The following is a 17,160-nucleotide window of genomic DNA, read 5'->3' on the forward strand; positions in this document are numbered from 1 at the left end:
ACAATGTTGATCAATTGAGACAAAACAAACATAAGCTTATAGGCCATAGAAACCACAAGTTGAATTTGATACATATATGTCCAGTGGCCAAAATTCTTTTTTATATTTGAAACATAACTTATAAAATATAATTTATATATTCAATTTAACATATTTGTAATATATAAAATATATTTCATACATGTAAAGCTATTCGGTTCGGTTCGGGATTTTTTCGGTTTTTTTAATAAATTAAAAAGACCACCCTAATTGTTCGGGACGGTTTTAAGCTTAAATAAAAAACCACGGTTTTATTGAAAAAACACTATAAATCGGTTCGGTATAGTTAGGTTCGGTCGGTTTTTCATATTTTTTTGACACTCCTAGGGAAAACATTCCACAAGTGAAATTCCACACAATTGTCTAATATCACTATCCAACACACCCAACCCCCACCAATAGTGTTTGCCCCAGATTATAGACAAATATTTTTGGGATTACGTTTTCTGCTTATTTATCAAACATCAAAATAATAAGTAAGAAACTGCTTATTTTTTCCGGAAAACATTTTCCATGAAAGACATTCATACCAAACACACCCCTAATCTAGTATCTATTGATACTTGCTGTATAAAGCTACCACATTGTGGCTACTTGGTTTTTGCTAGTTCCTAGTCTGAGTTCTAATCTCATTAGTTTCTTTTTCCTTTTACAAACTCAGAGAAAACTTTCGATTCATTCTTAAGAAGAGAAAAGTAAACTTTACTGACAAGCTAATTGGAGTTAGCTATATGCATCTTTCTGTATTATCTTAGAGTGTTCATCATAGCTAGACATTTTTATGCAAATCGTCAACCTATTACAACTTTCTTCTCTATCCAATTCTGGTACCGCCTATGTATTGACTCTCACAAGCTTTCCTGGCATTACCCAAAATTTCCATGCATTTGTTGCTAGCTCACCAGTCACCTCCTACTTATATATGTTGCATATTAATATCATGAGCTTATTGGACCTTCTCATCAACTAATGCATATTAGAATTTTTTCTTCCGGTGGAAAATCTTATTCAATAGTCCAAAAGAGTCCCGAGCTTCAAGTACAAGTCAATTGAAAAAGTACAATTTTCAAGAAGCTTCATCAAAATGAGATAAGGAAAACTAGCTAAAAGGTGACTAGAGCTAATTTTATTTATTCAGATAAAGCCCTTATATGACATAACCAAAGTCTTCACACATTTCACACCTCCTAGGATGGTCCCATATTTCCTGACAGCATCATCACCAACTCTTTCTAATCTTTGAACTTTCATACATCATCTGTATGTATTGTTTTCTTAACCGTAACCGCTTGAAAAATGATTCGCCTCCCAAAAGAAACAACATCATGGGGGCATCAATTGTCACCATATCAAAATGCTACTATCTTTTCCGGTTCATTTTACTTATCATAGTCACTTAAAACAAAAAAGATAATCAAATTTTATATTGTCGGATATCTATTTGGATATCTATTTTTTAGTTTTATATTGATTTAGATAGTGAAAATAAATAACTTAACTTTTTTTAATATTTAATCATGTAATTAATACTTATTAGCCATACTTATTTTAGCATGACTTAGTACTTTTAGATTATGATCATTTTCTATATGCCTTATAGATTAGCCGTATTTATTAGAGTGTGACTTAGTACTTTTAGAGTATGATCATTTTATTTTATGCAATTTCATTACTAATTTTTGTTGAGTATTTTAGTACAATGTCATCTCTCATCTCACAGTTTGTGTTATTTTCTTAAAAATATCTTAATTAGATAGTTGTATCTTACTAGAACCAAAGAAATATTTGAAATATAAGTTATATATTTTGTATGAAGACTTACCGAAAAAAAACTCGAAAAACCCGTGGTTCAAAAACCAGACTTTTGTTGATTTGGTTTGGTTTATAGATTTAAAAACCCGATGCAATTGATTTGATTTGGTATTTTAAAAATGCGAACCAATCCGGTCCATGTATACCCATAGAGTCCGGCATTGCTTAATATTTTCATACAAATTATACCACCAATAAACGAAATGATTAATGTGAATCATGTCTAGTCATTTAATAGGACTCATCCCCAAACCGTCACAAATTTAGGACAATGATAAAACACGTGGTCTAGCGATTCTTCTTCTATTCCACAAATCTTAGTAGGCGTTTGGCCATAAAATTTAGGAGCCTGATTTTATATTTTGATTTCAAATCAGCGTATGTTATCAAAACTGCACGAAATTTCAATTTCAACTTCAAATCATGATTTCAAATCTCAAATTCTCTAAAAAAAATAAGATTTGAAATTCCAAATTGTGATTTCCGTTTTTTATCGTAAAATTTGACCCATAGGTTTTATTTTGTTAAAAAAAAAAAAGACTCATCATTGTATATTTTGTAAAAAAGGACTCATGTTCGATGTGAAGAGATTGTCTGTGCCATGTGGAAGGATTATTTTGAAGAATAGCTAGTTGCTACTATTGTTGATTTTTTTTGAAAGTGGTTCTTTGTAAAATTATGTATATTTTAAAATTTTGTAATATCTATTTATAAAAGAAATATGGAAATGTGTAATTTATTAATGTAGCCTTAGGATATTCCGATACCTTATTTATGAACTATGATTTGCTCATCTGGTAAGATTGTATAAGTGTTAGGGAAGTTAATAGTTTTCACAAATTGTAAGGCTTTCATGTTCATATGTGAGAAAAAATACTCTTAAGAAATCCAAATTGCATGTCTAAACAAAATTTCAACTTCAAATCAACTTGATTTGAAATCATGACCAAACGGGCCCTTAGAAGTGGCATCCTATAGTTTTGATTCTACTAAACTCCCTTAATCTTTAAGGATTGGAAAGTTATAGAGAATTACCTCATTAACTAAAATCAGGCTTGAAAACTGGAGAACCGGTGAATCATGATTTTATGCTGAGGAAGGGAATTTTATGTTTTACTACTTAGTTAAGTAAATTTGTTACCTATTTGATGCAACAAAAGCATATATAATCATGTATAAAGTGATAATGGAATTTTTGGACATCATCAAGAACAAAAAGTACCAGATGTTCTGTACTGGGTAAAAGTTCAAACTTCGTAAAAAGTCTGGGGGTAAGGTATAGCTAGATTTTAGAAAGAAAAAAAATCGGAACAATGTATATATTTGCTAAATGCTGCTATCCTGCTAGTACTATGTCTATAACAATATATAATTATCTAAGTTTGCATTACAAAGAAATATCTAATGTATCACGGATGCTATAACTAAGAACAGTTCCTTTGAATTATCAAAGGAAAGATAATCTGAGCAAATTCTGAATTCTGACATATAAACAAGAAAAGATTAATTAAACAAAACTTAGAGAAATGGGGACTACCTATATTATTGTACCAAGATAAACTAATAAAACAAATGACCAAATCCATATTTTGCATAAATATATGCTTTAGGCGCCTGTAGCGAGAGAGAAACCTGCTGGGTTTGAAATACTTTGAAGGGTAAAAGTGCAAGATCCATTTTTTTATCTATCCGGATATCCATTTTAGTGGATAATATCAATATTTGATCCATTTTTAAAAAAATTCAATTATCAAACCCATGTCTAATGGGTCGGATTGGATGGTTGCTTAACTTTTAAAACCATTTTTTCAGCCCTATTGACATTATATATTACTTAAACTTGTGGTGTGATCATTGTGGAAAAAAAAAAAAAAAAAAACCACAACAACAACAAGAAGTAAAGATAATCCACCATGTGGGGGTCTGGGGGTAGAGCCAGACGTAGACCTAACCCCCACCTTAAAGGTAGGCAGGCACATGCTTTCGAAAGCGCCTCTGCTCAAGAGAGGAGAAGAGAGGAAGATAAGAGGAAAACAAGATAAAAGGCCGATAGGTACAAGATATCGAAAACAATATGATAACACGAATACCAAAAGCGAGAAAGTCAAAAAAAAAAAAAAAATGAATAAAAGCCGCAGAGAGCTAACATGAAAGCCGACTGTGTGCAATAATTAAAGCGTTATCCCATTAATGTTAAGGATACACCAAATATTACGCTTAATCCCACAAATAATCAATCCCATAATATATAATCAGACAACCGAAAAATTTGTAATGTCACAATGATTAATGGGATACTGAACAAAACTATAATCTCAAGTCAAGATAATAACGAAAGCATGTAAGCTAAATACCAGCTATTAGTTCCAAATGAACAAAAGGAAAATACCATTAGTTTCAGCAATTCAAGTCATATGAAACAAAATAATCTCCAGAAAAATGAAAGATGCGATTTCCACCTGAAAATAAACTCGTCACCACAAAGAGCCTTTATGAGAATTCACTGATAGTCTTCGAGCGCATAGGATCATCATGTTGCTGATTCGTCAGAAAAAATTGCTATTCCTGAAACTTGGTTACTCGGTGTCACTGCCACCTGCATATGTACGTTTAAGGTAAAATATATAGGAGATTACGGGTGTGCTCGATAATGACGGAAAATATTTTCTTGAAAAATAAGTCAGTATTGAGTTGTCAATTTTTTTTTTTTTATGGAAAACTTTTCACCAAAAGAAGAAAAATAACTTCTTTTACTTTTAGGCAAAATTAAATTTCTTTCACAATTTCGCTCAATTCTTATCTTCATAGGATTGTCGTAAGTCTTAACCAACATTTAGACAATTATATATTTTAAGAAATATAAAAGTTATTTTTCTGAAAAATGCTTTTGGATAAACAACTTCCATCATATCAAACTAATAGTTTAAATAAATAAAGAGAAGCCTTGCGAGATAAGCAAAGTTATATAGATGCACTAACCTGATCATCAGAGTAAACTTGATCAAACTCACTGCCATATTCATTAGGCAGGTTAGGACTTGGAGGTCCAAGATTCTGGAAGAGATTATCCATATTATCAAAATCAAAATATGCATCACAATTTTCCCTCTCATTTGAATCACTTCCTTCAGTATCACTCACATGTGATGCCGCGATAATATTGCTTGGATTAGACATGTTTGGTTCACCAATATATTGTTGGAAATTAGCTTTTGCTTCTCCTAATTCATTAATTGTCGCATTTTCAATGTCTGTATCAGACACTAGTGTGTCTTCTGAATAAGTTGTTACATGGGCCACATTAAGATCCAAGCTACCAATTTGAGTATGATGATCCCCACTATTAGACGTCAGCCCAAGCCAATAATTAGTGCTCCCAATAATTGGGTGTTGTAGTCCTTGTGAACTTAGCATACCAAATAATGCTCCATGTTGTTGTTGTATCTCTCCACCAACATTATTTTGGGCTGAAAAGAATGAGTTATTGAATGAGCTGTTAATGCTAAGGTAGTGGGGTTGAACCTGAAGTTGTGGGCGATATAGCTGTTGCTGAGTTGAACTCTCTCCTCTAACAAAAACGTTGTTCTTTAGTGCTGGAAACAAAAACTCTGGGCCTTTCTGGGTTTGATCTGGGTTACATTGTTGTTGTTGTATATTTGACAGATTTGTTTGAAGATGAGGCATTGCCCCAAATTTTCTGAGGTTACTTCTTGGTTGAGAACCACTTGTGAATTCTTGACCTGATCGGTGACGAATAAATTTTCTCTCTTTTGGAGCTTTCCAATTATTGCTACGACATTTCTGAAAAGTGTTAGAAGGAAAAAAATGAAGAAGAGTTGGACCATGAATATTTTTATCAGAATTCCTTGTTATTTAGGTGTATTTGAAATAGCATAAGTCATTTCTAATAGAAAAATGATGAAAATCTTCTGAAATACTATGAATTTTAGACTGACAATAATATTATTTCATTGAATAGTCACTAGCAAAAAAGATAGAAATGAGCAAATAATAACTTCTACTAAACATGCAACAATAGTCTGTGGCAAATCCTCTTTAATTAGTGAGTGCTTTGATAAAACATTTGAGTACTACACATTGATAATAATGTCCAAATATTACAGGCAGAAATGATATAAAATCAAAATTAAGATAGTTGTAGAAAAAAATGACTTCTCTCACAAGTGTTTAATGAAAAATCTTTCAAAGAAAAACTATTTTCTAGTAATCAAATACTAGAAAATAACTTTATAAAAAATATTTGTTTGGAAAATAAATTTCCCCGTACCAAAGACACACAAATGATACATAATTTACCACTTAAAAAAAAAATAAAAAATTAAGGATGTACCTGAAGATGGCTTGCAACTTGTATCCTAGTAAGACCGGGCACATTCATCACCTCAAGAATATCTTTCGGGTAACATCCTACAAGTTCCATAAGAATGTAACTTTAATTTAATAACTGCAATATTCCTAGATCAAGCAGATGTACATGTAAATACAATAATCACTACGCCTTAATTCCTAACAAGTTGACATTAGCTATAAATATGAATTCTCGTTGTTCATATTGCTCCATATAATCAAATTGTCCAGAAAATTAATTAATACTGAAGTAAGCTTACCTCCTTCACCAAGTAGTTGCACAGCTTCCATGAATTTGGCATGAAGATCCACAGTCCATTCTATGTAGACCTTTCTCCTAACAGCCCTATTAGCACTGTTTTGGCTCTCTCCTTCATTAATCTCTTTTGTGCTTTTTCTACCTCTCTTCCTTTTTAGCTTGTATTTTTCATTAGATACAACATTATTTTCAGCCTCATGAATATTATTATTCAGTTCCTTAGTATTAGACAGATTCTTCTGTCTAGCTTGTTCTTCATCTCCAACAATATTATCATTATTACCAACATCATTAGTATCACCAATATTCATCTGATCTCCATTTTCTTCTAGTCCTTTTCTCACTTTCTCTCTTTGTATTTTTTTCCTCAATACAAATTGCCACAAATATTTTACAATTTCCTCGTGAATTGGCTTTTTCAGGCAAAGGGAAGCTCCATCATTCAAAGCCTTCTTTGCTGAGAGTGCACTGTGTTCATCACATACAACTGCATCATTTCGAGAAACTAGCATTTAGAATTGAATTATACTATAGATTATGTGAATAGTTAATTTCACGTATATTCACTGAATTTATCTATTATAATAGTAATATTGTAACAAAACAAGTGTTTATCATATCACTACAAAAAAAGTATTAGCCACAGATTACTTCTTTCGCTAAAAAAAGGGCGGCCGTCTGGCTAAGCTCCCGTATGCGCGGGGAAGGAAGCGGACCACAAGGGTCTATTGTACGCGGCCTTACCTTGCATTTCCGCAAGAGGCCGTTTCCACCGCTCGAACCCGTGACCTTGGCCGATATGGCAGCAACTTTACCAGTTACGCCAAGGCTCCTCTTCAGGATTACTTCTTTCGCTAAACAATAAAAATATGTCACTAATCTTGTTTAACGACGGACTATCAAAAAATCATGTTAGCTATAAACTATTTAGCGATGAATTCTATAGTTAATTCTTTTCTCTATAGTCTGTTGATCAAATTAACTGAATTTACTCAGTATAGTAATACTAAAGTCTATAACATATCCATGCCGCATTACTCTAGACATTATGTAACTAGTTAATTTCACGTATATTCACTGAAATTTTATTCATTATAATAGTAATGTTACAAAACAACCGCTTATCATATACTAAAAATTAGGAATTAGTGATGGATAACTTATGTTGCTAAAATAACAAACATTTATCGCTAATCCTATTTAATGGTGGATTATACAAAAAAAAAATAAAATTAGGTACAAATTATTTAACGACAGATTAGTAATGAATTTTATAGACAAATGTATTTTTGTAGTGTATTAATTAAAATAACTTACTTTACCCACTATAACGGTAGATGCCATAAGTGAAGAATAGAATAAATACTTACAGAGTGAAACGATATCCAAGGCTACAGCTTGAGCTAAAATTTGAAAGGACGGAAAATCAGGTGAATTGTCATTGATTATCATCACATCGATTTTTTCCTTTCCTTTGGACAACATTGACATTGCTTTTGCTGCCGAAGCCATATCAATCGTCGTCACTGTATTAATGCACTTTGAAAGTTAGTGAAAAACATGGAAGGAAATACATATGATAGACAAAATTATCATGAGGATCAGATTATTTCTCGTACAATTACTCAATAAATTCTCATGTTATATTGCTACACTTTAGTTTATGTTATTGTACATATCACATTATATTACAATCAATGTGTGCAATCTCAGACAGGTTAGCAAAAAAAGCTATTTATTATGTAGGATAAATAATAGGATTATATAGAATAGTGAAGATCATAAAGGAGTATATTGTTGAAGATTCTATTCCAATTTATTCGAATGACATATTGACAAGATATAGCATACACAAATTTTTGAGATAATCTTATTTCATGGATATGCTTTAGAAGATTTAGAAAAAAGTTAGGAACGTATCTCTCTATAAATTTTAGTTATTCCGATTTGAATTATCTATTATTCTAGTAAAGATCTTTGAAGTCTTGACATCAATAGTATAAGGGAAAAGATATTAAAAAAATACCTAAACTTTATCGAAATTGTCAGTTATAGCACTTTTCTTGGTGGGGTGAAATAGCTCAAGAAAATCCCCACTGAATGCCAATTTTTTTGGGTAAGATAATTATAGTAAATTTACTTTCCTTTTTCAAATATTCTAAAAATTGTTTAATATCCTCACAAATTGAATTAGCGGAAGTGATTGAATGACCATTAAAATTGAACCAAAATAAAAAATAATATTTGCAAAGCAGCCATTAAAATAGATCCAAAATTACTTATTTCAAATTAAGAAAAAAAATAATAGAATTGCAATATTTTAAATTTCATGGCACACGCGGGGTCAGAAGTATGAAATAACAGGTGTATATTCTAGAAAACTTCTTTAATGATGCAAGTTTTTTTTTTTTTTTTTTTTTTTTAAAAGGAAAAAACGCTCCATGAAAATAAGAGGGAAAATTTTAATTAAAATAAATAGAAAGGATTTTTTTAATGAATATCCGGTCTCCCACTTTTTTTTGTCAACATCCAATAAAGTCAAGAAAAAAAGTTATCTCAATGTCAGTAATAATGATATTTAGATTGGGTTTTAACTATGCCATTCTCTTACTCTTTCTCTCTCCTCCCGTTACCCTAATCTTGTGCCTCCACCATCTAGGCGAATTTATATTTTTCTAAAATGATTGATAAATTTACAAAATTAAAGATCTACACCTTCAAAATCATTTTTGAGGGATTTAATTAATTTTCTCCTTTAACTCTCGGCCATTCTAGGACAATTGACAAAGAACAATTTCCCCCATTTTTCCAGAAAACATACCAAGTGTAAAACACATATGTAAGTTGATAAAATGAATTCAATGATTGAAATAAATTATGTCCAATCCAAGAACATTCGATAAAATTGGAACAACACAAATATTAACATAAAACGATTGACCCCTTTGTAAAATCATATACATCTTTATGGAGGAAGCTAATCGAGTGTCTGGCATGTTTATAACAAGAATAAAAAGTAGAGAATTTAATTTGATTCTTTATAACCACAAAAAACTCATTTATTAACGAGTAAACAACATAAACAAGCATAGAAACAATGTTATGACAATAAGGAAAGAAAATCCAAGAATTACAAGATAAATAAGATCTAAATAGAAATTAATGCTAAAATCACAAGTGCAATAACAAGCATCACATCAATTAAATCTCATATTAAAAAAAATCACACAGAAATTAATTATATGAAAAAAACAAAGGTTGTAAGTTCCATAAATATATTTTTAGAGATGTCTCTATTTTTACCTTTATAGTCGTAAGACTTTAGCAAATCAACCATCTCATTAACAAACTCTTTGTCGTTATCAACAAGCATCACACGAACTTCTTTTATCATTCCATAAAAAGGTGCCGCCATTTGACTATCTATTCCTTCAATATTTATTTGAAGATTTTTTGCTCCGGACATAACAAGGAGGAGAAACAAGAAACTAAAAAAATGTTGTACAAAGGCTGAATTTATCAGTAAAATGCTTAACTTTTTTGGTAGGTTGACTAATTGAAGCTTTGATGCGGCGTGAACTTTCCCCTTGAATCCTACTTATATAGTATCCTATACTGACTAGTGAGCATGTTGAGTGTTGACCATACGAATATTTTTTATTGACCTATTTTTCTATTTATTTTCTTCCTTGAGTCAAGACAAGGATATACTTTTGTCCTTTTATTTTCTTTTAGGGGTTTATATGGACGGAAATGTTTTCTTGATGAAATCATTTTTCAGTGTCAGTGTTTAGTTACTTAAATTTATTTTCTAAGAAAATACTTTTAATAATGCGAAAAAATGAGTTCTGACCCTTAATGGATCTGTGAGAGTACTCATTTTCTTTGAAAGCGTTTCTAGTGAAAACTGAAGGATTTAGAATCCTTAAGTGAAAGCATTTGACCAACAGTTGACTTTTGAGTGAACAAACCTTTTTCTGATTTTCGTCCACTTCGTGAGGTCCGGAGGTTCGATTATAACTTGATGGGGTGAATGGTGTTACGGTTCACTTTTACGCAGGCGCATAAAAGCTACTAAGAGGTTGTTGGTGCTCTAATTGGATTTTATATTTTTTAGAGTCGCCACCTAATTTATTTAAGGAAAATTAGGAAAATCGGGTAAAAGATTTTTCAAGCAAGAGAGAAATCTTTCAGTACCAAAGTTCGAGGTAAAGGTTCTGGCGATCCCCTAGGGAAGGTTTTACACACCTTAGTATTAAAGATCCATAGAATACGGTTGACTTACGAGCTTCAATGTGTGATTATCGTAATTATTTGCTAAAAATGTTTAAGTTTCCGCGAAAGGTCAATTCATTTCTCCTCTGGGACTTGATGGCGCGGCAGAAGTCCCTTCCCTTTTTAGGCTTAATGGTACAGTAGAGGCAGCCTCTCTTGATGACCAAGTAGGCTCCCGCGGGTTTAACTCCATTTCCTCCTCCTCAGACTCTTCCATTATCGGGATGTATTCGGGGAGGATTTTTCCCTTTGTCCAGGACATTCTCTCCTTGAGTTTCAGTTGGTTCCTTGGGCGGACTTTCCGCCGAATCCATCAACTCATCAGCCTCTTTGATCTTGGCCTTAACTGTTCGGATTTACTTTTCGAGGTCCTGAATCTTTCGGTGAAGAGAGACCTCATTCTTTCTCATAGCTTCCAGCTCTGGTGCGTTCTTGGTGTTCATCTTCAGATTCTGAGAAGGTTATTAGACTTAGTACGGGTATTTTTGTTCATTGTTTTTCTTTGGGGGAGTGGACGGTACTTGAGATCAATTAAGCATTTAAGCGAAACATATGAAAGCAAGTAAGTCACATAAATCGCCTTTATAAAATTACACTACTAGCGTTCCTAAGCATACTAATCGTTTGAAACATAAATGTGCCATTTGAATCAAACCATTGCCTCATAATCATTAATAATAATATTCTTCCCCAAAGGGGTACAAAATATAAAGTAAAGACAGTGCATAAAGTAAATCAGCAAAAGCGCCCTCCTGTGGTGGATGATGAATCCCGATCGGTCTTGGCCTTCTTTGCCTTTTGGAGGGTAGTCTGGATATGAAGATGGGCCGATGTCAAAGTAGCTTCCATCAGAAATCCCTTCTGTCTGAAAGTCATTGGAGCAACGTCATCTAAAGTCTTCTTCATCCCATCATAGAGCTTAACCAAACAGTCATTAGTAAGCTCCAACTCATGTCTCAAACTCTCTATGATGGCTTTTTCATGCTCGATCTTCTCCAAATATTTGGTATCTCTGTCGTCAACTCTCCTTTGAACAAAACGGGTTCGAATCTCAGCTTGCGAATCCTTATCTTGCACACAACTGTAAAGAATAGGTCTGGGAGGAAGGGTACCTTGTAAGTCGGCCCTCAACTAATCTTTATACTCCACAACACAACCTGGACGAAACCTATCTTCGGCTAAGGTATCAGGACCCCAAATCATGCGACCCTTCCATTCTCGTATGCAATCTAAAGCCCTTGGCGGTCTATCGTAGTCATAGTCAATGATAAAATCTCCCATGCCTCTGACCTGGGGTACGACTTAAATCCTCCCAAATTGTCTCAAGACCCTAGCAGGCGAGTAAGGGCGAATCCCTCGGATTCCCATAAGCAGTAAGAACGGACACTTTCTACCCTTAACCACAATTTTATCGGACACGAAGTCATGGAACATCCATTGGATGATTTCTTCATTCAACTTGGAAAAGGTGAATGTCCAACTTTCTTTGTTTTGTTCCCCGAAGCTCGGGTAAAAATCCAGAAGGCCATCCCTTTCGGCTGGCTTACTTAGGTGTTGTTCACCCCTAACTTTGATCACATGCTTAAGGATCCACCATTATAGGAGTAGGTTACAACCTTGGAAGTATTTGTAATGTTTCCGCAGAGGCTTAAGGCTCAGTACAAGTCGGCTAGGATAATTGGTATTTGGTCAAAGTATTTAGTTTCGTTTTGTTGGGTTATGCCGTAGAAGATGGCATAGGCAATTGAAATGACTCGGGTGTCTATGGCTAATGATCAATCTTTAGGAAAACTCATGGTTCCCAGAAAGCAAATGACGAAAGGTAAAGGTCTGGTGGTCGTCCATTCAGCATAAGTCTTGAACTTCCCAGGATGTTCCACAAATCCACTTAGGCTTCCAAACCTTTGTATAACTCTCTAAAGGGTATGGTTGGACCATGGGCCCAACTGGCGAAGTTTAAGGAAAGTATTTTGTAATTTTGGGAGTAGGTGGGTTTTTCTAGGATTAAGGCATTTTGATCGGTTTTCTTTCTTCTTTTCAATCCCGAGCCTACGCTAGTCAACACATCCCTGAACTCCTCTAAGGTAGGCGTCATCTCGACGTTATCCCCAAATCAAAAAATCATCCTATCTCTGTCCTAAAACCCGGTAATTACTTCTATTAATTCCTTGCAACCCGTCATACTCATAATGGATGTCAGATTTCCTAAATGACATGAAATCCCCTTTTTCTCATCCGGAGGCATTTGACCCCACCAAATACGCAGCAACTCTGGTGTAGTTAAAACCATGTCAAAATTCAAACTGATCGACATCTACAAAACAGAAGCTAAGGTTAATTCCTCCCCCCCTCCACCCTAATAAGCAATGGTTCCATTCATAGGCACATTACATGTTTTAAAATAGCACATAATATGAGATGCGGCGTTTTCGAGTCGTAGACCATACTTGTCACGGGGTAGTCTTCCTATCAGGTTTGGATACGTCTAAAATATTCAAACCACCTAGTCTACTTCATATTTGGATTTGGCTTAGCTCTAACCTAAGCATATGCAAGAGCGGGCTTTTCGAATTGACCTTGGACCCGAGCGGACTACTTGGGGTGAACCGTTATCGGCCGTTGGGTGACCGCACACCAACTTAACATTCAACGTGTTCCAAAGAAAGGGTGTTTCAGATTTTTTGGTGAAGGCTAGACCGTGATCCCGTGTGTCCTCTTTGAAACCATGCTTTTTGCCAGGAGTGACGGAGTTTATGATATGAATGCATGACAGTTCAAAGTTGCGGAATTTTAAACAGATAAGCTAATAATACAGTTAAAATCACATTATACAGAAACTCTTATTGTTAAAACCTAGAAAATCCTCAGCAGAGTTGCCATCTGTTACGGTTCACTTTTACGCGGGCGCATAAAAGCTACTAAGAGGTTGTTGGTACTCTAATTGGATTTTATATTTTTAGAGTCGCCGCCTAATTTATTTAAGGAAAATTAGGAAAATCGGGTAAAAGATTTTTCAAGCAAGAGAGAAATCTTTCAGTACCAAAGTTCGAGGTAAGGGTTCTAGTGATCCCCTAGGGAAGGTTTTACGCACCCTAGTATTAAAGAGCTGTAGAATACGGTTGACTTACGAGCTTCAATGTGTGATTATCATAATTATTTGCTAAAAAAGTTTAAGTTTCCGCGAAAGGTCAATTCATTTATATCATAAATTCAAAAAAAATTGGCAAAAAGTCCCTGTGAAAAAGGGGATTTGGGTTAAAAAATCAACGTACGTGTTCAACTCACTTTATTGTCAGACTAAAACACACCCGAGATTTCTCCCGAGTAGAGTCACTACTGTTTTAGTCCTAATAAAATGGGTTTAGTACTTACGGGTGAAGAAATTCTATTTTTTCCGATTCTTATTTGCAGTTGCCTCATTTAAAAAGGAAAGTGTCCCTGGGAGGTTGTCAATCGTACCGAGAAAAAGAAAAAAATATACTTCTACGTGGATAGTGCTCTAAATGGACTTATTTTAGTGTCGCCACCTAATTTTTAGGAAATTAGGAAAACCAGTTTGAAAAGGATTCATTTAAAGCAGTTAATTCTTAAAAGAATCCTAATCTAATCAAAGTATGGGTAAGGGTTCTGGTGATCCCCCGAAAAAGGTGTTATGCACCCCGATATTAAGGATCTGTAAAATACGGTTGACCTACGGGTTCTAATAATATGTCTATGTAGATATAAATTGATTGTGATAAAAATAGTTATGCTTTATATTTCCGCAAATAGAAATTAGTCTTTCATGCAAAAAATGTCACTTTTCAAGAATCAAAAAGTGGTAAAATTTTACCCAAAATTGGGCGTTTAGGCTATTAGACTAAAACGCTTAGGCTAATACCCGAAGGCTCTTAGCCCAAATAGGACTCTACATAAGTCCACCCAAAAAATAGTTTTGGAAAAATGTTTTAGTGTACAGGAAAATAGTTTTTTAAGAAAATAATTTAGGTATACTATATAGTCCATAATATATATATATATATATATATATATATATATATATATATAATAAATATATATATATATATATAAAACCCATTTTTTATTCTATCTTTTGCCAAACTTTAGTCAAATTTTATGTTTTACCCTAAGTCTAAATAATCATAATTAGTCTCACAAATTGTGTCCAAATCAGTCCACACGTCCAAGTCCATAGATTTTCGTAAATGTTCAAATCAGTCCCAAATTTTACAAAGTCGGCAGTTTTGGTCCTTTTGAATAAAATCATTCCCAATTTGCATTAATGCTTTACAACTATGTCTTAATTTTGTTGCAAATTCATTTTTTGGCGACTTTAAAATATGACAATCTCATAAGGGTTCCAATTGGCACAATAATTAGGCAAGTAACAATTTAAAGTACATAATTTAAATGGAGATAGAGAGATTGGGCCGACCAAGCCCAAGAAGAAATTATTTTTGCAATCGGGTTCATCTTAAATCCAACGTATGCTCCATTTTTTGTTCCAAGGTAGAGGTTGACTCGATCTAGATTGATTAGTGAGCCCCATTGGGACCCACCAACGGGTTTGAATGGGATAAAATGAAAATGGGTATGCGCAATATTAGTAGATATTCATGAATTAAACTAAGTATAAAAAATGAAAATTACAATAATCATTACACAAGCAACAATAAATTACAATTTCTTTAGTGCAGAACAATGATATAGAGGGGAATTATCACCTAGGATTATGATTAGTAGAGGACAAATTCGAGCAAAAAATGGAAAAAGCTGGCTTAGTCTCAATATTCTTCAGTTTCCAAATTTTCAAGTTACAGTCAATTAGATTTTGAAAAGAACTCACTCAAAACAGTTGACAAATCAAACTAATGGTAGAAGACATTTCAATTCTTATCATTTTATAAAAAAAAAAGATGTCAAGGAAACAAGTTCAAGGTCTGAAGTTATTTTCTAAGTCAGTTTTAACCTAATAGGTCCAGATGTCAAGCAACATAAGTCACAGATTTAAGGGACTCCCCAGGTTCTGAAGTTCTAGCTTAGGTTCAATCATAATTCACAAAAGTCTCAACTCAACACTAGAATCATCTTAGCATATGAACAACCTCATGGAAGACACTGACAGGGCCTAATGATTTATACTCAGTCTTGTTCTTTAAACTTAAACAAACTGGTCCAATTCAACTGTAGGAGCAAATAGGGTCTCATTAAGCCATAAAGAATGGTCATGGCAGGTCACAAATGATAGGAAAAACTCATATAAAGGCTGTTACAGATCCCAAAAGGGTTTAAACCATGGCTAGGATTGGTTCATAGCAATATTCTGAGTTCAAACATCTCCTTAGACATGTCTTAGTTCAAATAAAGAAAGTAAGGGTAGAAGTTATACTAGCAAACAGCGATAGGCAGTCTGTAGTGAGCACACAGCTAAGGGCAAAGCACATAAATGGCTAAATATTCATATGGTGAACAAAGAAAGCTTATGTTAATCTCCTTTTAGTTTAGTCTTGGTTTGTTAAAGCATAGAATAGTTCAACAGTAAGCAAGGGACATAGGAAACAAGTTTCAACAAGCAGACACATAGAAAGGATAGGAAAAAGAATCCTGAGCTTATCATTAGATTAGGTTTCATGCTTCCTATACTTAATCCATTTAGATAATCCATTTAGATAGCAAGGTTAGACCAAGAAAACCAAGCAACTATGAGCAATGCTACTATCAGATGCAAATCACAAACCAGTCAAGAAAGACAACCTCCTCATACTTCCTATTCCTTTATTCCTCTTAGAAAAATCCTCAAGAGTAACATAATCAACATCCATACAATATTCAGACTTCAAATTTCCTAAAAAGAAAAATAAACTAACCAGGCAAGTCACAGGTCTTTAAGGCCCTTATTTTAAACAAATATGCCACTTATTAGTCTTATAATTAAGGGAAAAGGGTCAAATATACCCCTATACTTTAGTTTATTAGCTAACTTTGCCCTCCGTTAGCCAAAGTAATCAAATATACTCCTCCCGCTATAAGTTGGGGCCAAATATACCCCTACCGTTAGCAAAGTTTCACAAATACCCCTCATATTTAACATATTTTCACATAAATAAGTCTAGTAATTGGAATTGGTGACATGGACGCCACATGGCATTTAACTTATTCTATCTGGTACCTACGAGGCAATTTTTTTTTTTAAAACAATTTGGAAAATTGATTTTTCTAAAAACTAATCTACTAAAAATGGCTTTTATTAAAAATCTGAATTTTATTTATTTTATAAAACCCGCTTCTTAAAAAAAAAGATTTACGGAAAATTATTTTTTTATTAAAAAATTTGAAAAATGATTTTTTTTTTAAATCAGTGTTTGTATTTTTTAAAAATTAATCCAGATTTCAAAAAAAAATTAGGA

At 33.4% G+C, this 17,160-nt stretch overlaps 1 protein-coding gene across 1 annotated transcript; it reads right to left on the reverse strand.

Annotated features, from left to right (window-relative positions):
* Window positions 1-5,258: 5,258 nt before the first annotated feature.
* On the reverse strand, window positions 5,259-9,893 carry LOC132057885 (two-component response regulator ARR2-like). Its single transcript, XM_059450476.1, has 6 exons — window positions 9,782-9,893; window positions 7,849-8,004; window positions 6,480-6,965; window positions 6,203-6,279; window positions 5,374-5,652; window positions 5,259-5,318 (listed from the first exon to the last, which is right to left on the reverse strand). Exons 1-6 carry the CDS (start codon window positions 9,891-9,893, stop codon window positions 5,259-5,261), a joined length of 1,170 nt encoding a protein of 389 aa, XP_059306459.1.
* Between the last annotated feature and the right edge of the window lie 7,267 nt (window positions 9,894-17,160).

The sequence above is a fragment of the Lycium ferocissimum genome, chromosome 5 (genome assembly GCF_029784015.1).
Source record: "Lycium ferocissimum isolate CSIRO_LF1 chromosome 5, AGI_CSIRO_Lferr_CH_V1, whole genome shotgun sequence".
Classification (NCBI taxonomy): domain Eukaryota; kingdom Viridiplantae; phylum Streptophyta; class Magnoliopsida; order Solanales; family Solanaceae; genus Lycium; species Lycium ferocissimum.

What these genes read in the sequence shown, in the direction of transcription:
- LOC132057885 (XM_059450476.1), bottom strand. Translation starts at nt 9,893, where the DNA reads ATGGCGGCACCTTTTTATGGAATGATAAAAGAAGTTCGTGTGATGCTT. An exon ending in GCAACTACTTGGTGAAGGAG is followed by an intron (nt 6,280 to 6,479) that starts GTAAGCTTACTT and finishes TGGAACTTGTAG; the next exon opens with GATGTTACCCGAAAGATATT. An exon ending in TATATCGCCCACAACTTCAG is followed by an intron (nt 5,319 to 5,373) that starts GTTCAACCCCAC and finishes CATTCTTTTCAG; the next exon opens with CCCAAAATAATGTTGGTGGA.